We start from the raw sequence: 25,397 nt of genomic DNA, 5'->3' as shown, positions 1-25,397 counted from the left end.
TGGCAACCTCGGGGTCTTGAACCTGGGTCCTCTGCATCCCAGTCCAACACTCTATCCATTGCGCCACCACCTGGTCAGGCTGCTGAGGGCACATTTTGACCTGAAGTTCAGTAAGATGTGGGTATCTCTGCCTTGATGAGGTCTGCTCCAGGAGAGAGAATCAACGTTTCTCTGCAAAAGATAAGTCAGCCCAGTGTGGTTTCAAGCTAAACTTTACCTCCTTCCTCTCATTGGAGAGTAGATGCTCAATGTGTGTATGGTGTGTGTTTTTTATGTTTACTGACTGTGTTTTTAGCATGGGTGGGTGTGTTTGACGTATATGTACATGTCCCCACCCTGCACAGCATGTGCACAGAGCTGTTTGTCACAAGAATGGCAGCCCCCAGTTGGGAAGAAGAAAGCAGGAAATGTGGGGGAGGCCAGGGAGACAGCAGCAGCCAGCAGGAGCCTGGGAAGGGGTGGATATGTGATATATTGGAAGCTCCCTGTGAGATCCAAAAGGATAGTTTCCAAATCTGGAATGGGACTCCCTGCAGTCAAGGAAGCTTGATATTTGGTATAGTTTGAAGACATTGAAAAGGTTGGTATTGGTTTGTCTTTCTATTTTTAGAAAGCTGAATTTTTAAATTAAATTTCCAAACAATTTAGTGCTTGGAAATGAGAGGAGAACTGTAACTTGGTCCAGTCCTGACTGGCAGCATGGGTTCATAAATAGATTTAAGGGTGTCTGCAGGAGCTGAGTTCTTCCTTTGCAAGGAAGGATAAGCCACATCTAACTGACAATAGTGTTTAAGAAGCCATGAGCCTGACCTGTGGTAGCGCAGTGGATAAAGCATCGACCTGGAAATGCTGAGGTCGCCGGTTCGAAACCCTGGGCTTGCCTGGTCAAGGCACATATGGGAGTTGATGCTTCCAGCTCCTCCCCCCCCTTCTCTCTCTCTGTCTCTCCCTCTCCTCTCTAAAAAAATGAATAAATAAATAAATAAATAAATAGATTTAAAAAAAAAAAAAAAAAAAAAGAAGCCATGAGATTTTGTGGAAACACATAGTAGAAATACTTTGGACTTTGAATTCAGATTTGGGTTCAAGTTCAGACCCTGCCACTTATTAGCTGTGGGGCCTTGAAGAAGTCATTCAGCCTCTCTAGACCTCAGTTTTCATTCCGGCATAATAAGAATAACAAATTCAAGTTTTACATGGTTTTAAGGGGATTAAGTGAAATATTGAATTCCTGGCACACAACCCAGAGTTGGCATACAGTCTGTCAGTTGCCCTTATGCCCAGTGAAGAAGGAAGAAGGCAGGAAGTAGGTGTACATCCCAACAAACCATTACAGCCAATGGGTGTCTGTCTGATCTTGAGGTGGTCTGAGTGTGAGGCCCCTGACCAGCCCTTTTTGTTCCTCACAGCCTCCAGGAACCTGCCATTGCTTCTGAGCCTCCTCTCTCTAGTGCAGCTAAGGAACGAGTCAAAACAAGAACTGGACAGCATGGCCATGAAGCTTCTTCACCAAGGTGCCAGCTGCTTGGGACAGTGCTTCAGGGCCTGGGGATGGGGATGTTGGGGATGCTCCTTTCTTCTGTCCTTTTATCCCTTTGGAAGACACTAAAGATGCTAGTGAATCTGGGCTTTTTTTTTTTTTTTTGGAATGATTGGAGAGAGAGAGAGACAGAAAGGGAGAGAGTAAGGGAGGAGAGAGATAAGCATCAATTCGTAGTTGTGTCACTTTAGTTGTTCATTGATTGCTTCTCATATGTGCCTTGACAGGGAGGTTCTAGTGAAGCCAACAACCCCTTGATCAAGCCAATCACCTTTGGGCTCAAGCTAGCAACCCCATGTTTAACCTGGCATTTCTGAGCTCAAAGCTGGCAACCTCAGCGTCCCAGGTCAACACTGTATCAACTGTGCCACCACCAGTCAGGCTCCTGTGGGCTTCTCGCTACAGGGCCTTTCAGATCTTTCTTAGCTTGTTCTCTAGAATTGTTTCAGAGACATTCTCCAAAATAGATGTATATATAAAATTATGTGATAAGCACAAGCACTGGAGTTGGAAGGCTTGGGTTTGTTCTCAGCTTAATCACTAGCTATATAACCTTGGAAAATCACCTACTCTCTGTGAGCCTTAGGTTTCTCATAGATAAAATAATAGCGCTATCTGACTTAAGGTTGAGATAGCAGATACTATTCATGTAGATCCATTTTTTCTGGCACAAGCTCAGTTCTTCGCCGCACCCCACAGCTGACTCAAGATCTGATGATCCAGTTCACTACTCTTTTTTACCCTGATCTTTCATTGCTCATTAATGCAGTTGCCATTTCATAGGCAGTGCCCTCAGGAATATTTGTTGAGGAAAGTTTGAAATTAATAGGGACAATGGTGTGTCTTCAGTACCTTTGGACTATCAGGTCCTCTGGCCACAAGTGAGGATGATTCATTCCCTGCCTGTAGCTCAGACCTCCTCATGAGATGATCAGTGTCAGGCTTATAAAGGGACCTCCAGGTCCAGCTTGGTGCTGGTCATTGTTGGCCTGCCTGTTTGTGTCAAATGGTCTCTGGCAGGGAGGAATAATGGGCTGAAACATATACGTTAAATGTAATATATGTATATATTTACATATAACCCCTAGTACTGAGTACTTTTATTTAAGAATTTTGGTGGTAGAGGACTATAGTTAGGGGTGAAGGTATGTTTTTTTCGGGGGGAGAAGAACCTGATTGTCTGGTTGGACACAAGCCAATTAGAAGTCACGTGTGATGTGGTTGACCAAAAAGTGAATGGAAACTTAGGTAGGTTTTATATTGGGGTCATGGGGCAAGGGAGCAAGGTGGCAATTTCTAGTAGGAAAGAGATATGTTCTATAGAAGTCTACTTTACAGTGTAGTCACTGCTTTGAGGGCTGGGGGAGCACCGAGAGGCATCCCATCTTGCCTGAAGAGGTTAAGGAAGACTTCATGGGGGAGGTGAACTTTGAGCAGAATTTTTTTTTTAACTTTTTTTTTTTTTTTACAGAGACAGAGAGTCAGACAGGGACAGACAGAAATGGAGAGATGAGAAGCATCAATCATCAGTTTTTCGTTGCGACACCTTAGTTGTTCATTGATTGCTTTATCATATGTGCCTTGACTGCGGGCTTTCACCAGACCGAGTAATCCCTTGCTCGAGCCAGCGACCTTGGGTCCAAGCTGGTGAGCTTTTGCTCAAACCAGATGAGCCCGCGCTCAAGCTGGTGACCTCGGGGTCTCAAACCTGGGTCCTTGGCATCCCAGTTCGACGCTCTATCCACTGCGCCACTGCCTGGTCAGGCTGAGCAGAATCTTGATTGCTGAATAGGAATTAAGGAGTTTGCCAGATGGGGATGATGTGAGAGAGAATATGGCAAGTTCAGGGAACTGAATGTGGGTGGCCATAGAGCTCTTTTGGGAAGGTAGTTAGTGCCCTATTGCTGGGAAAATCCGGATGCTGGATCTTCTTCCTGTTAAGGGTAGCAGGTTGGCCTTGATGACCTCGGCCTGGAGTCTGTGCTGGCATGAGCACTGCTATAGGATGCCTTTTGACCATCTAATGTGTGCAGGCTGCTGTAGTGTGCAGCTATGGGCTGCTTGCCAGATGTTTGTTCAGATAGAGGTGTGAAGATGCCTTTAGGTTTGTCACTGTGTTTCTTTCCTTTTTAAAAAATTTTTATTGGCCTGACCAGGCGGTGGCGCAGTGGATAGAGCGTCGGACTGGGATGCAGAGGACCCAGGTTCGAGACCCCGAGGTCACCAGCTTGAGTGCGGACTCATCTGGTTTGAGGAAAAGGCCCCCAGCTTGAACCCAAGGTCGTTGGCTCCAGCAAGGAGTTACTCGGTCTGCTGAAGGCCCGTGGTCAAGGCACATATGAGAAAGCAATCAATGAACAACTAAAGTGTTGCAACGCGCAATGAAAAACTAATGATTGATGCTTCTCATCTCTCTCCGTTCCTGTCTGTCTATCCCTGTCTATCCCTCTCTCTGACTCACTCTCTGTCTCTGTAAAAAATAAATAAATAAAAAATTAAAAAAATGTTTAAAAAAATTTTTTTATTGATTGATTTTAGAGAGAGAGAGAGAGAAAGAAACATGGATTTGTTGTTCCATTTATTTATGCATTCATTGGTCGATTCTTATATGTGCCCTGACTGGGAATCAACTTTGACACAGCAAAACAATGCTCTAACCAACTGAACTACCCAGTCAGGGCCCACTGTGTTTCTTTTCATTGGCTGTAATACTGGGGACACTTAGTTTGTGCTTGGTCCCCCAAACTGAAATCTGAAATTAGTCAGTTGAGGGCCATTATCTGTGAGAAGTGTGAGTGATGGTGTGCATTAGAGCCACAGTGGGTGCCCAGGGACTCTTGTCTTTCGCAGTGAGCAAGCTATGTGGGAAATGCAGCCCCAGTGACATGGACATCTTGCAGCCCTCCTTCAACTTCCTGTACTGGAGCCTTCATCAGACCACACTGGGCAGTCAGAAAAGAGGTGCTGGGGCCTAGGCTGTAAGAGTAAAGAGAAGGGGTACTGGGCAGTGTGTATGGCCTTTGCTACCCTCAGTTTTTCCACCTTAAAAAAATAAGGGGAGATGTGCCTGGACCAGATGGATGGTCCTTTCTGGTGCTGATAATCTGTGGTTCTGGGATGAAGCTGGTACCCTTAGAACTTCAAGCTGATCCTTAGGTTCATTCACTGTGTGTGTGAAGTTCCCATTGGGTGCTAACTAACTACCATGTTGGTGCTGAGCTGGGGCTCCTCTATGACTCATGTGGCCCCTGCCCTGTTGGACCCTCTACAGCTGCTGCAGTGCTCCTGAGCAGCACAACCCTGATTGAGCTTCTAGAGAAGATGCTGGCACTCACTTGGGCCGAGGAGGGCTCTCCCAGGACCACACTACTCTGCTCTGCCTGGCTGCTCACTGCTTCCTTCTCTGCCCAGCAGCACAATGGCAGTCTCCAGGTTAGTCTCTCAACCCTGGGCTTTGGGGTAGAGGGTGGCATAAAGATCCTGAGTTCTGATCCCAGCTCTGTGCCTCATTAGCTGTGGAACTTGGTAAGATATTTAACTGAGTAACCTTGGCAAGGTATTTAACTTTTTGAGCTTCAGTTTTCCTGCCTACAAAATGAGGGTAAAAACATCCAGAGTTGTTGTCAGGTTGGTTTATACAGTATTGATCCACTTAGCACACATGGAATCACCTACACGCCAGGCTGTATTCTGGAGGCAGAGGAATAACAAATGAATAAAGCATGCACTCCACACTTGGGAAACTTATATTTGTAGGTAATGATAGTGGGGAAAGGCATTCCAGGTAAAGAGAAAAATATGAGCAAAAGCATGAAGCTGCACAAATTTAGGACATGGTGTACATATTTGGAGAGTGGTGAGGTACTCTGTGAATGTAGGGAGTTAGAATATAGGGAGTAGACTGACAGACTGGAGGCTTCTTCCTGACAGTGGACTGACAGGAAGAAGCCTTCCTGTGACCTTGACGTCCTGGGTGGCAAGTTGTGAGGTGCCACGCATGTGTAAGCTGTCATTGTTGTTCGAGAAGGTGATGCTGGAACTGAGGGAGCAATGGACATATCCACAAAGCTGCTTCTTTCCTCTCAGCACCTCTCCCTGTAGGACTTGTCACTACAGTGCCTTACATGAGCTCCTTGGTGGGCTGCTTTACATTTAGATGTCTTCTTCTCCCTAAGGTTGGCTGGTTGGCTGCTCCTTGTACAGAAACCATCTCCTAGTCTTCGAGGTATTCTCATTTGTGTAGAAGTGAAATCACAGCAAGCTGTGGCAGATCTATGCTACAGCAGATCTGCAGGCTGGAAGAAAACTTTCCTGCTTTTCTGTGTGAAGCTGTTGGACCCACCCACATCCCTGTACACATTGCCTGCGCCATGTCCTTGGCTCTGCCCTGGCCCTCAACTCACACCTAGCTAGTTACCTAGCTGCCTTCACTCTGAGTCCTTCCCACTGCCCTAGAGCTTAGACCTGATTGTTTATCCTTATCATTAATGTGACCTCTTCATAATCTCCTGGCCCCCAGCTTCTCCCCTCCTCAACATCTGTCTCTGCAGTCACAGTCTGTCCACACTTCCCCTCTGCCTACACTCCTTTGGATTTTTGTTCTGCCCATGGCTGTAGAGACCCTTCTTACCTAGCCCTTCTGCAGCCTTACTGTCTGCCATTCTACCTTGTACCATGTCTTCTGACCAGGTGTTTTCAATTCTCCCAGACACCTGTGCTCTTTCACATTTTTGTGTGTTTGTTTGTTTTTGACTGATTGCTTTTTACTAGCCTTTATTTTTAGGACAATTTTAGATTTATAGAAAAATTGAGCAGACAGCACAGAGTTCTTGTATAACCCTCACACACTTTCTACTATTAACATCTTACATTAGTACAGCATCCTCATACCTTTATACAACTTGGTTTTTTGGCCTACCTGCTGATTTCACCGGCCAACAAGACTTTTTTTTTCCCAACAAGACTTTTTGAGGAAACTCTTTGTGCCAGAGTGGGATAGACTCAAGCTGAGGAAAAGTACACTGCTCTCAAAAATAAGGGGATGGCCCTGGCTGGTTGGTTCAGTGGTAGAGCGTCAGCCTGGCATGCAGGAGTTCCAGGTTCGATTCCCAGCCAGGGCACACAGGAGAAGCGCCCAACTCTTCTCCACCCCTCCCCCTCTCCTTCCTCTCTGTCTCTCTCTTCCCCTCCTGCAGCCGAGGCTCCATTGGAGCAAAGTTTGCCCGGGTGCTGGGGATGGCTCTGTGGCCTCTGCCTCAGGCGCTAGAATGGCTCTGGTTGCAACAGAGTGACACCCCAGATGGGCAGAGCATTGACCCCTGGTGGGCATGCCGGTGGATCCCAGTCGGACGCATGCGGGAGTCTTTCTGACTGCCTCCCCGTTTCCAACTTCAGAAAAATACAAAAAAACAAAAATAAAAACAAAAATAAGGGGATATTTCAAAATGAATATAAAGCAATAAAAAAAGCATTTGATTTTTTTTATTAAACAAGAACATCAGAAAAGCAAATGAAAAGTCAAAGTTGTTCAATTATGCAAATGAATGCAAACTCAATTATTGTGATTGAGTAACAAATGACATATTGGTGGGGGTGAATAGAAGCATGTCAAACTGGATGAGAGTGCCACACATTGATTGTTCAGTAGGGTGTATGGTCACCCAAGACTGCCAAAACACACTGACAGCGTTGGGGCATGGACAGAATCAGATTGTCCAGCAGTTCTTGTGGGATCCTCTGCCACTTTGCTCCAGGGCAACTTCCAGCTCAAGAAGTGTTGTGGGAGGCATTGGACGGTTTGCCATCCAGTGACATCTTCCCAGTGCAACCCAAGCATGTTCAATGGGATTCAGGTCTGGAGAATGTGAAGGCCTGTCCATGTGTTCAATTCCTGCCTCCTGTTGTTGAGATGCGCACGGTGGGGCCTTGCATTATTGTCCATGTAAAGAAAGTTGTTTCCAACTGCTCCAGCATAGGATACCATTATAAAGTGCAGGACCTCATCTTGATATCTGACAGCAGTCAGCGATCTGTTTCTGATAATGTGGAGGTCGGTACGACAACCAATGCTGATGCCAGCCCACACCATGATTCTACCGCCACCAAAGGAGTCCCTTTCTCCCATGAAATGTGGATTCTTCTGTGTTCCTCATTCATGCCAGGTCAGGACACGATGATTGTCAGGCTGCAGACTGAACCGTGACTCATCTGAGAGGAGGACAGTTGACCACTCATCACAGGTCCAATGACGATGCTCATCAGCCCACCTTTTACGGGTTCTGTGGTGTTCAGCAGATAACGGAATGCATAATATTGGTCACTGGGCATGCATTCCAGCACGATGGAGCTGATTTCATATGGTCTGGATGCATATCTGTTGTCTAATGGCAGCAAGAAACTGTCCCCGCAACTCTGTTGCATTGTTGTGCCTGTTCCTTCTTGCCAATAAGGTCAAGGAGCAGTAATCTCTTGCTGTTGTGGCAGATAGGCAACCCTGGCCTCATTTTCTTCGTACTGTGCCAGTCTCTTGAAAGCAATTCCACAGTCTGCTCATCACGCTTTGAGATGTTCCAAGTGCTGTTGCCACTGTCCTCTGTGTTTGACCAGCTTCAAGACCTATGGCTCTCCAGACTTTGCATTCAGGCAAATTGTATTGCAGGGGCATTGCATGAGCTGGGAAATTGCAGGGTGTGCACTTTCAAGATCAGGGAAGGTGCAGATCCAGTACTTTCAGCCTTTTGTATAGTGCATTTTCACCAATTAAATAAGTTAGTTTTGTATCTCATTTGCATAATCAAACAACTTTGCCTTATACTTTGCTTTTCTGATGTTCTGTTGAATAAAAAAATTCAAATGCTTCTTTTTTTATCACTTCATATTCACTTTGAAATATCCCCTAATTTTTGTTAGCAGTGTAGTTCCTGCCTCCAGGCTTGTGTTTTGAATTAGGCATGCAGAACAGACGCACAGCTTTGAACCTGCTGCCCCTATTCACCTCTCAGTTTGTTCATCGCTTTGATGTTAAAGAGCACATTCACCAGTGCTGCTCCTTAGCTGTTCTTCATGATAGCTTTGGAGGGAGTGAAAGCAGGTGGCATTGTCCCCATTTTATAGATGAAGGAAGTAAGACAGGTAAGTTAAGTGCAGTGGCTTGCCCATGGCCGCACAGCTGGCCAGTGACCAAGCCAGGATTTTGATTCCAGGCTTTCTGACTCCAGATATAAATTAGTTAGATGCTGGACTTAGGCATAGACTGAACCACAAATGAGGCCAGGGCAGGTTTCCTTGTAGAGGAGGTCCTTAAGGATGGAGGGGATTTGGGAGAAGCAGGGTTCTCCAGTTAAGGGTTTGATTTCCTTCTTGTCCTAAATCCAGGACTGGTAAGGCTCACAAGACTGTGTGGCCTCTTCTGTCCTTCTGGATGCAGCTGGTATGTGTGGATGGGCAGAATAGATATTGGAGTAGGTTATTTTTTGCCCAGGCTCCCAGAATATGGGTCTATTCCTCCACTCCCTGTTCTGCCAGGTTCACCAGACACTGTCCGTGGAACTGGACCAGGTATTGAAGGCTCTCAGCTTTCCAAAGAAAAAGCCTATGCTGCTCTCAGGTATGGGCTCAGAGGCCTCTAACTGTAAAAGGAAAGCTTTTCCCCTGGATTCTGTGATGGACACCCCTCCCAGACCAGCCTTTGTTCACCTCATTATTATCTCCATTGTTTTCCCCTTCTGACAGAGCAGGGTGGAGGTGGGGAAGAAGGCAGGAACTGGGTGTAAGGCATTTTTTGCTTTCAGCTGCTATCTTATGCTTCCTGCGGACAGCCCTGCAACAAAGCTTTTCCTCTGTCCTGGTGACTCTGATGCCCTCAGGGGCCCAGCCACCGTCAGCCCATCAGGACACTGTCCTGGCTCCACTAGGAACATCACAAGTGCTGTCCCTGGTCATTGCACTGCAGAACCTCTTGGTACAGGTAAGGTCCTTGCTGAGTGGGTCCCTGGTAGTGGAGCCAATTTCTTCGAAGAAAAGAGCATGAATGGGTGGCTGCCTCTCCAGGCCTACAGGGTGGATTGATTAGAACTTCTTGTTTTTTTAACAAAATAATGAATATTTTCCTATTGGTCTTCACATAATCTGTGATTTGATTTTTTAAAGATTTGATTTTTTTATTGATTTTACAGAGTAGGGGAGAGAGAATTATCGACTCATAGTAGCTTCACTTTAGTTGTTCATTGCTTGCTTGTTGCTTGTCATATGTGCCTTGACCAGGCAAGCCCAGGGTTTCAAACTGGCAACCTCAGTGTACCAGGTTGATGCTCTGTCCACTACACCACAGGCCAGGCTGGATTGATTAGAACTTTTAAGGTTACAGTGACAGAAATGAAACTCAGATGGCTCATAACAGAAGTCCAGGGGTCAGCACTAGCTTCAGGCATAGTTGGATCCCAGAGGCTCAGACAGTATCATCAGAACTGTCTCCATCTCTTGGCTTTATTGCCATGGGATGGAAGGATGACCAACAGTGCTCCTAACTTATATCCTTCCAGCAGAAACAAGGTTTCTCTCTTTCCCGGTAGTTCCCAGAATTGAGTCTCAGCCTGGCTTGGATAATGTGCCAATCGCCATGGCTGGGGTATGGGATACTCTGATATCCTGGCTTGGGTCATTGCCTTCTCTTTGGGGCTTATGGTCAGCTCTCCATAACTCATGTAGACTGAACATGAGAGAGAAATGGTATGCATAAGAAAACTATTGCCAAAAGAAGGAAGAATGGCACCTGGGAAAGCAAAAATAGTAGATTTCCACTCAAGAGGGGTTTGTGGTTTATAGCTTAGAGGATTCTTTAAGATCATTGTTTATCGAGCCGTCACATACTGTGAAGGATTGTGAGGGCATGGAGATAAGTCAGGAGTTAACAGTTGGAGGGAGGATGGTACCTTGTAGGCAGGTGTTGATAACGCTGGGCTAAAGTGCTGCACTTTGGGAGCACAGGATGTAACTAACAGACTGGTGTATGGTGAGTGTAGGGCTGACTATTAGAGAAAGCTTCCTGGGGGAGTTGCTTGAACTGGACTGGAAAAACCAAGTGACTTGTCCTAGGTCCCCAATGGCAGGGGACATCAGAGATAGGATTGCTCTGGAGAGCAGCATCATTTTAGTCTCTGATATGGATTTATTCCCTGTCTCTGTGGCCTATTCCCTACCCTTGATTCTTCTCTTTCAAGGAGTTTATTGTCTATTATTTTTAAATATGAGATGATCACTGTAAGGTGACCAAGGCCCCAGGCATTTATGCTGTTTTAGTTAGACTTGGACTCTCTTTTCCTGCTCTTTGGTGCTTGCCCATGATAGTCACTGACCCACATGGTCTGATCTGATGGCAAGGTACTTATGGGGTAAGAAGAGAGATGTGGAGGCAGCCAGCAAATGAATGAGAATAGTTGCAGAGACTTCCTGGGGGAGAGAAGGGGACCTTGATTAGAGTAGTTTCCACTTGGTGGAACAGATAACGACTGTACATGTATGATATATGGCTGTTGATTGTGGGAGATTATGTTTAACGATTGCTCCTCAGTGGGCCAGTGCACAGGTTGGGGAAAGATGGGAAATATAAGGAGATAGAGGATGCTCCAAGAATGGGCCTTATGCTGGCTCTGTGGTTATGAGTCTTATCTTGTCAGCACATCATCACATTGTTGTACAAACACCACCACCATCTATCCCCAGAACTTTGTAGGTACACTGGCCAGAGTCACACAGATCTGCATCATAGCCCTTGACTGGCCTCTATCTCTGAAGGAGTTTAGTAAGTCACTTCCTCTCATTGATCCTCATTTTCGCTATCTGCAAAATAAAAGTCAGCACTAAGCAATTTGGGCCTATGAGAACAGTCTTTGTTCCCCAAAGAATGGAGCATAGTGCAGAGAAATTTTGGTTGAACTGAGCATGGAGACAGTGTCCGTGGTTTCCATGGTGGGTCACATGGTGAGGGGAAGAGGACAGGTCCATGGCAGAGGAAGGGTCCAAAGAAGGGCTTGGTCACCGGTGTAATTTGGGTAGCATGAGAGTAAGAAGGAGCCAGGGGTAGACTTTCCTTCTGTTTAGTTTTAAAAGGACCACAGGAGGTTGGTAAACACACAATGCAGTGTAAAGATGATGTGTTGTAGCCTAACTGGTGGTGGCACAGTGGGTAGACTGTCGACCTGGGACACTGAGGTGCTAGGTTTGAAACCCCAAGGTCTCTGGCTTGAGCGCTGGATTGCCAATTTGAGTGCAGGGTCACTGGCTTGAGCATAGGACCATAGACATGGTACCGTGGTCACTGTCTTGAGCCCAAAGGTCACTGGCTCGAGCCCAAGGTCACTGGTTCAGCTTGAGTCCACTGGGCAAGGCACATATGAAAAGCAATCAGTGAACAACTAAAGTGATGCAACTACGAGTTGATGCCTCTCATCTCTTTCACGCATGTGCACATTTAAAAAAAAAAAGATGAGGCCCTGGCTGGTTGGCTCAGTGGTAGAGCATTGGCCTGGCGTGCCGAAGTCCCAGGTTCGATTCCCGGCCAGGGCACACAGGAGAAGCGCCCATCTGCTTCTCCACCCCTCCCCCTCTCCTTCCTCTCTGTCTCTCTCTTCCCCTCCTGCAGCCAAGGCTCCATTGGAGCAAAAGATGGCCCGGGCGCTGGGGACGGCTCCATGGCCTCTGCCCCAGGCGCTAGAGTGGCTCTGGTCACAACAGAGCGATGCCCCGGATGGGCAGAGCATCGCCCCCTGGTGGACATGCCAGGTGGATCCCGGTCAGGCGCATGTGGGAGTCTGTCTGACTGTCTCTCCCCGTTTCCAGCTTCAGAAAAATACAAAAAAAAAAAAAAAAAAAGATGATGTGTTGTAGAACTGCATCTGTATGTAACCTGTATAATTTTTTTAACCATGTCATCTCAATAAGTTCAATTTAAAAAGGGGAATCAGCCTGACCTGTGGTGGCACAGTGGATAAAGCGTCGACCTGGAAATGCTGAGGTCACCGGTTCGAAACCCTGGGCTTGCCTGGTCAAGGCACATATGGGAGTTGATGCTTCCAGATCCTCCCCCCTTCTCTCTCTCTGTCTCTCCTCTCTCTCTCTCTCTCTCTCTCCCCCTCTCATCTCTAAAATGAATAAATAAAAAATTCAAAAAAAATTTAAAAAAGGGGAATCAGATAGAAAAAAGAAAAAAAAAGAAAAAAAATAAATAAAAAAGGGGAGTCACAGGACTGTAAATCTCTGAGTGCCTTCCAGAGCTGAGAGAAAGTAGGATTTTGGGGTGTTTTTTTTTTGGAGATAGAGACCTGGCCAGGAAGAAAGGAAGAGTCCCTTTCTGATAGCCTGAACTGTCTAATGGTAGAATGGGAGGAATGGAGAGGAGTGTCCTGTAACTGGGTTTCTGGCTTACGAGCAAAAACTAGGTGTCCCCAACAAATACTCCTGCTAGAGTGTGAGAAGGGCATTGGCTTAAATGACCCTTAAGGTTTCTTGCAACGGGGATTTGAAAGAGAAGGGATTGCTCATGAAACAGAGACCCAGGAGTATGCTGTGGAAGGACAGACTCAATCACTGCAGAGGAAACTGGAAGAAGAATTAAAAATAGAAATGTCAGGCCCTGGCCGGTTGGCTCAGCGGTAGAGCGTCGGCCTAGCGTGCGGAGGACCCGGGTTCGATTCCCGACCAGGGCACATAGGAGAAGCGCCCATTTGCTTCTCCACCCCTCCGCTGCGCCTTCCTCTCTGTCTCTCTCTTCCCCTCCCGCAGCCAAGGCTCCATTGGAGCAAAAGATGGCCCGGGCGCTGGGGATGGCTCTGTGGCCTCTGCCCCAGGCGCTAGAGTGGCTCTGGTTGCAATATGGCGACACCCAGGAGGGTCGCAACATGGCGACGCCCAGGATGGGCAGAGCATCGCCCCCTGGTGGGCAGAGCGTCGCCCCCTGGTGGGCGTGCCAGGTGGATCCCGGTTGGGCGCATGCGGGAGTCTGTCTGACTGTCTCTCCCTGTTTCCAGCTTCAGAAAAATGAAAAAAAAAAAAAAAGTAATGTCAGCAAACAGAGTTAGCATTTTTCAGTTTCCTAAGTCCTCTCTATGTATGACCTCATGGTTCTCACATAAGTCAACCCTATGAGATAGAGAACTATAATCAGAGAGGTCAGGTGACTACCACAGGGTCACAGAGCTTGTAAGGTGACCTGGGATTAGAAGTAAAGGATTTGCTAGAAAGAGGTGGAGGAAGAGCAGAGCCAATAAAGTTCTCAAGAGGTTCATCTCTTGGGCAGAGCTGGGAAGTGGTCCATTTTGTTAGGGGCATAGGCATCCCTGGGGATGTAATGAAAAGTACTCTGCTGACTAGAACTCCAGGAGTTGTATGTCGTTAGGAGGAAATGCTGGACAAACTATTAGGGGCAGAAGGTGAGACCTCTGATTGGGATTGGAGGGTTATTGAAGAGTGCTTCAGTCCCATATTTCACCACCTCCCAATTTGAAATTATTTGGGTGGTAGACACAGAAATCAGACAAAGATCAAAACTTACATTTTATTGCCTGACTAGGCAGTGGCGCAGTAGATAAAGCGTCGGACTGGGATGCGGAAGTCCCAGGTTCGAGACCCCGAGGTCGCCAGCTTGAGTGCAGGCTCATCTGGTTTGAGTAAAGCTCACCAGCTTGGACCTAAGGTCGCTGGCTGGAGCAAGGGGTTACTCAGTCTGCTGTAGCCCCACGGTCAAGGCACATATGAGAAAACAATCAATGAACAACTAAGGTGTTGCAACAAAAAACTAATGATTGATGCTTTTCGTCTCTCTCTGTTCCTGTTTGTCTGTTTCTATCTATCCCTCTCTCTGTCTCTGTAAAACAACAACAACAACAAAAACTTCCATTTTATTGATAAAACCAAAGGGAGAAAATGGCTATTATATATGGGCAGAGTGGCTTTCCAACAACCTCACCCCAGAATTAAATATACTTACCCAGTTACAGGTAGAGCTGGACAACCCCAGGACTCCTTCCCCCACCTCCTGATGAGTCTATCTACTCTTTGGCCAAGAGTAGACCAAACCTTCCCTCTGTAGACAATGGGTTCAAGTTAGCATCTGCTGTAGAGACTGAGCAGAGAGTATTTCTCCTCAAAGAATAATCAGTTGGTTTAGTCATTCCTCTTTCTATGGGGAGGAGTTGGACACAGGCAGAGGTGGGTGTTACTATGGGAGAGGAAATGTGGGGATGCTCTGAAGTGATAGGTGCTTTGTATCTCTGGAGGAGGGTTGTGATTACAGGGTTATGGACTGGCTGAGTGGAATGTGCTGAGTGAGGGGTGATAAGTGATTCCAAAGACTGCATCCTCCACCCACTGCCTCCAGTGCTCAGACACTTCTCTGTGTATGCATTAAACAGGTGTTGACAAGTATCAGGTTTAAGGGGTACAGTGCCTTAGCCTGCTCAGAGCTGCCACATGTCTTCAATCTGGCCCTGCACCTGGCGGTTCAGAATGAGCCTCTCTGGACTGGTTGGTTTTGCTTTCTATAAATTTCTAACCAGGGTCTGATGGTCTTAGTGTTCTTTCAGGCTTACTTGTCTGATTCTGTTGCAGCTGCTACATCCTTGGCAAGTGTTGGGGTAGGGAAAGGGTGGACCTGAGACAGATATCCTTTGTGTTCAGACTTGGCTTTCTGATTAAGGTGAGAGTGGAATATATGATCAGATAGGAAATTAAGGAGGTAATTAGTTTTATAAGACTTGAGGCTTTCACAGCAGTCAGACAAGAAGAAATAAAAGGCATCCAAATTGGAAAAGAAGAAGTAAAACTATCATTATTCGCTGATGATATGATACTGTATCTAGAAAACCCTAAAGTCGCAGTCAAAAAACTGCTGGACCTGGCCCTGGCCGGTTGGTTCAGCGGTGGAGCGTCGGCCTGGCGTGCGGAGGACCCGGGTTCGATTCCTGGCCAGGGCACATGGGAGAAGCGCCCATTTGCTTCTCCACCCCTCCGCTGCGCCTTCCTCTCTGTCTCTCTCTTCCCCTCCCGCAGCCAAGGCTCCATTGGAGCAAAGATGGCCCAGGCGCTGGGGATGGCTCTGTGGCCTCTGCCCCAGGCACTACAGTGGCTCTGGTCGCAACATGGCGACACCCAGGAGGGTCGCAACATGGCGACGCCCAGGATGGGCAGAGCATCGCCCCCTGGTGGGCAGAGCGTCGCCCCCTGGTGGGAGTGCCCGGTGGATCCCGGTCGGGCGCATGCGGGAGTCTGTCTGACTGTCTCTCCCTGTTTCCAGCTTCAGAAAAATGCAAAAAAAAACAAAAACAAAAACAAAAAACTGCTGGACCTGATAAATGAATTTAGCAAGGTGGCAGGATATAAAATTAATACTCAGAAATCAGAGGCATTTTATACACCAACAATGATCTGTCTGAAAGAGAAATTAAGAAAACAATCCCCTTCACTATTGCAACAACAACAAAAATACCTAGGAGTAAATTTAACCAAGGAGGTTAAAGACTTGTACTCAGAAAATTATAAAACATTGATAAAAGAAATCAAGGAAGATACAAACAAGTGGAAGCATATACCATGTTCATGTCTAGGAAGAATAAACATCATTAAAATGTCCATATTACCCAAAGCAATTTATAAATTCAAGGCAATTCCTATTAAAATACCAAGGACATACTTCAAAGATATAGAACAAATTCCAAAAATTCATATGGAACCAGAAAAGAACACAAATAGCCTCAACAATCTTGAAAAAGAAGAATAAAGTAGGTAGTATCACACTTCCAGACATCAAGTTATACTACAAGGCCATTGTACTCAAAACAGCTTGGTACTGGCATAAGAACAGGCATATAGATCAATGGAACAGAACAGAGAACCCAGAAATAAACCCACACCTTTATGAACAACTGATGTTTGACAAGGGTGGTAATAGCATACAGTGGAATAAAGGCAGTCTCTTTAACAAATGGTGTTGGGAAAATTGGTCAGCTACCTGAAAAAAAAATGAAACTAGACCACCAACTTACACCATTCACAAAAATAAACTCAAAATGGATAAAAGACTTAAGTCTTTTTTTTATGTAAGTCATGAAACCATAAGCATCCTAGAGGAAAAGACTTGAGGCTTTGAGTGCAAGGATCATTTCTACAGGAGCAGATATTGATGTCAGATTAAGGATCTAGGAGAGTAGAAGGTGGGAAGGACTGGGAGATAATCTTGACTGAGTGCCTACTCTGTGCAAACACTCAACCTATTATTTATTCATCACAACTCTGTAAGGTATCAATTATCATTTCAGTTTTAGAGACAAGGAAACAGTCCTAGAGAGACTAAGTAAGTTGCCTAACTAAGGTCACACACTTTTAGGTCAGGATTCAAACCTTAGTCTTTGGGCTATAAGACCCATATTCTTTCAGTGTCCCAATAAGTGTGTCTTGTGAACAGGAGCCATTGTTACCTAAGTGGTAGTCTCTGGTTTTCCAAATGCCCAGTGGCCACAGCTGCTCATCCACCATCCAGGGAGCCCTTGCTGACTATTTGGGGTGATAGGACACATAGTCAAAGTGACACTATGGCCACAGTTCCTCACCAGGTGGCAAATTGAAGCATGCAGGCCCATGGCTGTGTGGTCTCGTATACCTGTCAAGAGGCTGAAAGTGCCCACTGGTTAAGAGTTCATTTACAAAATTTTATTGCCGGAGCAGTAGATAAAGTGTCAACCTGGAATGCTGAGGTTACAGGTTTGAAACCCCAGGCTTGCCTGGTCAAGGCACATATGGGAGTCGATGCTTTCTGCTCCTCCCTCCTTCAATCTCTCTCTCTTTCTCTATCTCTTGCTCTCCTCTCTCTTTAAAAATAAATAAATAAATGATTAAAAAATGAAAATTTTATTTATTGATCTTTTAGAGACAGGAGAGAGAAAGAAAGATGAGGAGGGGGGAGGAAAAGGGAGGAGTGGGGAGCATCAACTTGTTGTTTTTCACATATGCCTTGACTGGGTCTTGAACTAGCGAAATAGTTCATCAGCAGTTGTCCTTGTCCCTAAGACAGCAGTCTTTATAGTGGAAACAACCATAAGTAAATATTTGCTGTCTGTGTATAGATTAAAGGAGGAATATGGCAAATGCTGAAAAGCCATGATAATGGCATATAATTCTAGTCTTTGAGCTGATTTTAAGTTGACTTTTTCAGTATAAAGTTGTCCATTGTGTATACCCATTTCTCATCTAACCTTCTCAGCAACCTAAGTAGGTAATCTTTTTTTCCTACTCAGCAAAGTTATGTAAATTTGGCCAGGATGATACAGATGGTAAGTGACTAAACAAGCATTCAAATCTGAGTCTGCTCTTTACCCTTAACCATCAGGCTGCTATATCTTCCAGAGAATAGCATAAGGAGAGCAGAATTTTTTTTTGTTTTTATATTTTAAAAAATATGTTTTAATGAGATATAACTTACATGCTATAAAATTCACTGATTTTTTTTTTTGTGTGTGTGTGTGTGTATTTTTCTGAAGCTGGAAACGGGGAAAGACAGTCAGACAGACTCCCGCATGCGCCCGATCGGGATCCACCCGGCACGCCCACCAGGGGCGATGCTCTGCCCACCAGGGGGCGATGCTCTCACTGATTTTTAAGTGTAGAATTAGTTGAGTTCTAATTCTCATGCTATGGATCATTTCCATCACCCCAAAATGTTTTCTTTTGTCCCTTTGAAGTCAGTCACCTCTCAAGTGACCCTCAGCAAACACCATTTTGCTTTCTGTCACTATAGTTTTACTATTTCTAGAATTTCATATAAATAAAATCATCAATATGTGGTCTTGTGTGTCTTAGCTTCTTTCACTTAGGTTAATACCTTTAAGATTCATTCATATTGTTGTGTGTATCATTACTTCATTTCTTTTTTTTTAATATATTTTTAGATTTTATTTATTCATTTTAGAGAAAGGAGAGAAAGAGACCAGGGAGGGGGCAGGAAGCATCAACTCCCATATGTGCCTTTACCAGGCAAGCCCAAGATTTTGAATCAGCAACCTCAGTGTTCCAGGTAGACGCTTTTATCCACTGTGCCACCACAGGTCAGTCACTTCATTTCTTTTTATTGGTGAGTAGCAGTCCATTATATGGCCATTTCACAATTTGTTTATCCATTGACCTATTGTCAGGTATTTGGGACTTCCAGATTTTTGGCTGTTACGAATTAAATTGCTCTTAATACTGAAGTACAAGTCTTAGTGTAGATGTATGTTTTTATTTCTCTTGGGTAAAAACTTAGGAGTAGTATTTCTGGGTCAAATAATGTATCAGTTTTCTATTGCTATGTAACAAGTCATCACAAACTTGATGGCTCAACACAACACCCATTTACTATTTCACAGTTCTTTGTCTGGGAGGGCTCAAGCAGTCTCTTCGTTCAGGGTCTCTCAAGGCAGAAAGCAAGGTGTTGGGTAGGCTGGGTGCTTACCAGGGTATCTGGGAAATAACCCACCTCTTCCTCAGGGGCCTCTTGCAGCTCTTTAAGGTTCCCACATTCTTTCTCACATGGCCCCTCTTCTTCAAGCCAGCAACGTATGTTGAGTCCTCTTCACATTTCTAGTTTCTCTGGTTCTTCTGCCACCAGCTAGAAAAAACTCTGCTTTTAAAGGGATGGTGTGGAAAAAGAAAAAGAAAAGAAAAAAAAGGAAAGAAAATAAGAGAAAGAAGAAAGAAAAAAAATAAGAAATAATAATAAAGGGTTGGTGTAAATTTATTGGGCTAAACTAAACAATCTCCCTTTTGCCATATAATGTAACATAATCACAGGAGTAACATCTGGCAGCAAAGGTCATGGGGCCCCATATGCTAAATGTATGTTTAACTTTATAAGAAACCACCAAATTATTTCCCAAAGTAGCTGCACCATTTTACCTCCCCAACAGCAGTATATGAGACTGTCAGTTGCTCAGTATTCTGGCCAACATTTGGTGTTGTCATTCTTTTTAATTTTAGCTATTGGTGAGTGTGTAGTGGTGGTATCTCCTGGTGGTTTTAATTTGCATTTCCCTAATGACTATAATAATGAGATCTTTTCACATGCTTACTAGAGCGTAAAATTTTGTTTGATGAAAGGTACAGCTACTTATAAAAAATGGTTGAAACCCACTGGCTTAGATAAACTATGAATCTCTTAGTAGGGCTCACGGTCCATCTCCTTTTCTGAAACAAAATAATCTCTCAGCCCTGGTCAGTTGGCTCAGTGGATAGAGTGTCAGCCTGGTGTGCAGACGTCCCAGGTTTGGTCCCCGGTCAGGACACACATGAGAAGTGATCATTTGCTTCTCTTCTCCTCCTTATCCCCCTTCTCTCCCTCTTCCTATCTCACAGCCAGTAGCTTGATAGGTTTGAGCGTCAGCCCAGGTGCTGAGGATAGCTGGGTTGATTTGAGCATTGGCCCCAGACCGGGGTTGCTGGTTGATGCCAGTTGGGGCACTTGCAGGAGTTTGACTCTTGATCTCTCACTTAAAAAATAAAGTTTCGGCCCTAGCCGGTTGGCTCAGTGGTGGAGCGTTGGCCTGGCGTGCGGAAGTCCCGGGTTTGATTCCTGGCCAGGGCACACAGGAGAAGTGCCCATTTGCTTCTCCACCCCTCCCCCTCTCCTTCCTCTCTCTCTCTTCCCCTCCCGCAGCGAGGCCCCATTGGAGCAAAGATGGCCGGGCGCTGGGGATGGCTCCTTGGCCTCTGCCCCAGGCGCTGGAGTGGCTCTGGTCGCAAAAAGAGCGATGCCCCGGAGGGGCAGAGCATCGCCCCCTGGTGGGCGTGCTGGGTGGATCAAGGTAGGGCGCATGCGGAAGTCTGTCTGACTGTCTCTCCCCGTTTCCAGCTTCAGAAAAATACAAAAAAAAAAAAAAGAAAAAAAATAATAAAATAAAGTCTCTCAAATGTAGAATGTAAGTAAATCATCAGTATGAGCACTGTGTTCTGTGTGTAGGTGAAAGATGAAACAAATTAACATTTCTTTATTACCTACAGGGCTATAATCCCAAATCTGAAGTTATGAAATACAAAATTATTTTGAAAACCAAAAATTTTTTTTGGTTGGCACCAAAACCCCTTGAACATCTGTGTTTTTTGTTTTATTGCAGAAGGACCCTCTATTGTCCTATGCCTGTGTTGGCTGCCTGGAGGCCTTGCTTAACTACCTGCATTCCCGGAGTCCAGACATGGGTAGAAACATTCCCCATTCTCTGATATTCCTATGAGGGAGATGGGAGGGGGCCCTGCCACCTTCTGCCCCAGACTGCCATCCTCTGTTTTGCAAATCACACTCATTTTTTTTAATTCTCTTTTTTTAAAGTTATTTATTGATTTTAAATGAGAGGGAAGGAGAGAGACACAGAAACATCCATCTATTCCTTTATATGCCCTGACTGGGGTCAAACCCGCAGCCTTTACGTATTGGGATGATACTCTTAACCAACTGAGCTATCCAGCCAGGATAATTAATTACTTTAACAACACTGCACGGACAAATGTTATGCCCAGTATACACATGAGGACACTGAGATTCAGAAAGGTCAAGCAACTTACTCAATCACAGTCACAAAGCTTATGTGGCAGAGCTCCTCCTGTTGCCTGCCTCCCACAATAATGGGCTATATCAGTGTTTTTCAAACGCTAGTCCATGGACCAGTGCCAGCCTGCGAAACAGTTAGCCAGCCTGCGAAAGAGTTAACCACTCTGATATTGTATGAAGATTATAGACCCAGTGATTATAGACTATAATCTTCATACAACATCAGGGTGGTTAACTCATTCTTCCACAGACCAGAATGAAATTTCTTGTGGACTTGCAGATGAAAAATAATGGGATTTTTGGTCTCCCTGAGCCAGTCAGCATAGGTGGGTAGAAGCCCAGGGAAGAAAGAAATTTCCTGAGGTCAGCTTATCCAATGCCCTGCATCTAGCTGAGGAGCCCTTTTTGAGTCAATAGGAGAAAGTCCTCCTTAGTAATGGTCCAAGGCCTTTGGAAAAGCAGCACTAACTCAAGGTGACTGGTGTTTCCCATAGCACTACATGTGGCCTCCCAGCCCTGGAATCGGTTTTTGCTGTTTACCCTCCTGGATGCTGGAGAAAATTCCTTTCTCAGACCTGAAATCTTGAGGCTCATGACTCTGGTAAGTAAGTGCATAAAGGATGGTCTGTGGTCATGAGCCTGGTGGTCCTGAGGAGGCCAGGGGCACTTTATTTTTTAAAGGTTTTATTTACTGATTTTAGAGAGAGGAGAGAGAAAGGGAAAGGTGGGCAGAGCAGGAAGTACCAACTCATAGTAGTTGCTCCTTGTTTGTGCCTTGACCGGCCAGCCTGGGGTTGCAAACTGGTGACCGCAGTATTCCAGGTTGACACTCTATCCTCTGTGCAGGGACACCTTATTTTAGGTAACCCTAATCCTAGAGGGGGCTAGGCAGGTCTTTGCCCTACAAGAGGCCTGCTAAGAGAATTGCTCTCAATGCCCACATTCCCTTACCCCAGAAGAGTTGGGCATTCTTTCTCATTCACTCATAAATCACTGACCAGACCCTGCCTGCCACATGCCAGGTCCCATACTAGGTACGAAAGGTACCAATGAGCCAAATGCTCTGCCTTTAAGGATCTCTCAGTCTAAAGAAGGAGAAAAACAAGGAAACTATAGTTAAAGTATGATGTTATTAGTGGTAGGGTAGAAGCTATGCTAAGAGCCTGGTACCCAGTGAGTGCCCATTGAATAAACAACAAAGCAGTGAGCCCGTGAATGATAGTGAAATGGATCTGTGAATAAATCAGTGCTGGGTGTAGGAAGTGAATAAGTAATTCTGAGGAAGAGAGAAAGTTCTCTACCAGAGCTGAGAGGGAGTGGTGAGTAAGAATATAGTCAGCACTCAGTGTATGTCTTTAATACAATGAAAGAACTTTTTTTTAGAGGGTGTGGGGGGGTGGGGGAGACAAAGGGGAGAGGAGCAGGAAGCATCAACTCATAGTAATTGCTTCTTCTTTGTGCCTTGACCTGGGCAAGTGCGAAGTTTCAAACTGGCAGCCTCAGCTTTCCAGGTCTACATTCTGTCCACTGCGCCACTACAGGATAGGCAAAAGAACATTCATTAGTGGAAATAACATTTTAGCTGAGGCTTGAAGGATTAATAGGCAAAGTGGAGGAAATGTAATCCAGGTAGTGAAGTGAGAGAAGCAGAATATGAGCACATGGTGCTGTGTTTGGGTAACCACACGTAGTCCACTTTGGCCACAAGTGTGAAGTGCAGGGCCAATGGGTTGGGGCGGTAGTACAAGAGGGTATTCAGCAGATCCACCTCTCTGAGAGTCTCACAGTCTACCTTAATTTATCCCACTTGCCCATGACACAACCCCAGTCCTACTCACGAAATCTGAGTCCCTTGAATGTAGGGCTACAGATTTGTGCCCTGAGCACAGCAGGGATACAGGAAATGTCTGTGATTGAAGATGCTGAATCACTGCGTGTTTGGGGCCTCTCTCCCTGGCCAGTTTGTGCGGTTCCAGAGCAGCAGCGTACTCTCTCATGAAGAGGTGGGTCTTGTTCTGCAAGGTGCAGCTTTGGCTGACCTCTCTACCCTCTCGAACACCACACTCCAGGCTCTGCATGGTTTCTTTCTGCAGGTAGGTAGGTAGGCAGGTAGGTAGGTAGGTATGTACCTTTTGCAGGTAACTCTTTCATGTTACCTTGACCCTTTCCAGCTGGTTCCTCAGCCAGCGAATGGCCTACTCTGGGAAAGAGAGGGCGGATTTGTCCTTGTAACATGTAAGGAGCACCAGTGAGTGCTAGCTGGTTGCCTCAGCTGTACCCAGAAAATACTAGCCAAGCCACCCATCCTCAGGGCCGGAAGGGCAGAGAAAGGCTCTGTGTTCTATGTGTTCATACATGTAGCCCCTGTGAGGCTAGATCTTCCATACCATTGTCTATGTGGATGGTGGGAGTTCTGGCCACAGCAGCCAATGGGGAGTCAGGAGTTCAGAGGGTAGAAGGTAGAGAGGGTCTGTGTGGAGTAGGCTCTGAGAAGGCCTCTCTTCCCTACCTTTTTCTTCCTCAGGTCCAGAACGTGGGCCTCCTGGCTGATCATAACATGGCCCAAACCCTGCAGGCCTTCTTGGAAGGCCTTTCCTCCAGAGCCTCCTCAACTGAGCCACCCCTGCAGGACATGCTGTATCCATTCTTGCATCTGGGAGCTTTGGCCTGGGCAAGGTCACCCAGGCTATGGGGTGGTATGGCATCATACTTTAGGAGAGAGTGCACTGTCTACAGCCCTGTCCTCAAGCAGGGGTCGGTGAGAATAATTAATAGTGATAGCAATGGCAGTGACTTGTCTCATTACCAAGGGTCAGTCACATTATATAAACTATCTCACAGCAGCTAGGAGTGTTAATGTAGCTGTAACTTAAGACCAGAGAGGTTAAATGACATGCCTAGGATCACACAGTGGTAGCATCAGGATTTGATCCTAGATTTGCCTGTTTCCAAAGCTATATCACCAAACTCAGGAAAGAGCTAGTCCTTCCCTAGGATCTTTGGAGAAAGTTGCCCAAACCAGTTGACATAGGTGCTTCCCTCAGCCTAACATGGGGGATGCTGGGTGATTGGTATGTCCAAGAAAGCCTGGGGTTGTGGGCAGAGCCCTCTGGGGGGCTGTTGTGGTACTCCAGAGATACTTTGGTTGGGAGGTGTGCATATGTATATGGGGGGTGCTTCCTCCCCATCCCTCCTGGCTGCTTGGCTCTACTCTTCCCTTTTTTCATGGACTAATTCCTTGTTATAGCAACTACATAGCCCAGGTGTTCAGGTTCTCATTTTAGAATCCAGCCCACTATTCTTTGGAGCACCCCTGAGTGTTTTCACCCTGTAGGGACTCTGGAAGTGTGTTTCTCCCATGGTTGGCCCTACCTCTCTATTGTTCTCCTCTCATGGTCTGCTGCCAGCTGCCTGGGAGGGGTGGCTGTATCCCTGTCCCACATCAGAGACTGACCCTCCACAACTGAAGGCCCAGAAATGGAGAGAACTGAGACCTGGAGAAGAGAGTCAGGGTGCAATGGTTTGGGGAAGTGGATGATGATGGCACTCGTCTGGAACCATTTATGCCATTGTTAAAATTGAATCAGGAAATAAAATTATACATTCACATGCCTGGGTAAACGCTCTAAAAACATTTTATTCTCAACTCACCTTGGCCCTTTCCAGCTGGTTCCTCAGCCAGTGGATGGCCTACTCTGGGAAAGAGGGGGCGGTATTTGTCCTTGTAACATGTAAGGAGCACCAGTGAGTGTTAGCTGGTTGCCTTAGTTGTACCCAGAAAATACTAGCCAAACCACCCATCCTCAGGGCTGGAAGGGCAGAGAAAGGCTATGTGTTCCATGCTGCTGTTATCCAAGTGCTCTGAGAGGCTTTTTACTTGCTTCCTCACCTCCCATGAAGGTGGAGAGAGGCAAGGAAGCTGAGCAGGTCAAATCCTTCTCAGCCTTCCTAGCTGTGCAGGACTGCCCCGACACAGCTCTTTTGGCTAAAGTAGGCACTCTGTGTTCCTTCTTTAAAGGCGCTCCTCTTGCTTCTGTCTGTATGCCTACATGTGCAGTTCTTTTAATGTCTGTGCTTCACAACTGCCGCTCCTGTTCCGAGCTCAGTCCACGGGGTCTCTAGCCCCTTTCTCACCTGCTGCTGCCTATGCTGGTGCCTGGAACTGGCTAGCCCACTGTGTAAACAAATGTTTTTAAAGTTTGCTTGCTTGTATTGGGGCAGTGCCTTCTGTGTATAGTCTGTGGAAGGCTGCCTGTGTTTGCCCTTAGGGCGGCAGATTGCAGATTGCCTTCC

General features: G+C 46.0%; 1 protein-coding gene across 1 annotated transcript in view; it reads left to right on the top strand.

Moving 5' to 3' along the window:
* MEI1 (meiotic double-stranded break formation protein 1) overlaps positions 1-24,649 on the top strand; it is a 92,054-nt gene extending 67,405 nt beyond the window's left edge. Inside the window, exons 22-31 of the mRNA XM_066253074.1 lie at positions 1,410-1,514; positions 4,391-4,501; positions 4,812-4,972; positions 9,065-9,146; positions 9,331-9,506; positions 20,674-20,755; positions 21,599-21,705; positions 23,066-23,197; positions 23,629-23,741; positions 24,512-24,649. Coding sequence (XP_066109171.1) covers positions 1,410-1,514; positions 4,391-4,501; positions 4,812-4,972; positions 9,065-9,146; positions 9,331-9,506; positions 20,674-20,755; positions 21,599-21,705; positions 23,066-23,197; positions 23,629-23,741; positions 24,512-24,557 — 1,115 coding nt within the window. The 3' untranslated portion in view covers positions 24,558-24,649. The remainder of the gene's footprint in view (positions 1-1,409; positions 1,515-4,390; positions 4,502-4,811; positions 4,973-9,064; positions 9,147-9,330; positions 9,507-20,673; positions 20,756-21,598; positions 21,706-23,065; positions 23,198-23,628; positions 23,742-24,511) is intronic.
* The last annotated feature ends 748 nt before the right edge of the window (positions 24,650-25,397 follow it).

This window comes from Saccopteryx bilineata, chromosome 1 (genome assembly GCF_036850765.1).
Source record: "Saccopteryx bilineata isolate mSacBil1 chromosome 1, mSacBil1_pri_phased_curated, whole genome shotgun sequence".
Classification (NCBI taxonomy): domain Eukaryota; kingdom Metazoa; phylum Chordata; class Mammalia; order Chiroptera; family Emballonuridae; genus Saccopteryx; species Saccopteryx bilineata.
The sequence above is the reverse complement of the archived record's forward strand: the minus strand, read 5'-3'. Positions and strand labels throughout refer to the sequence as shown.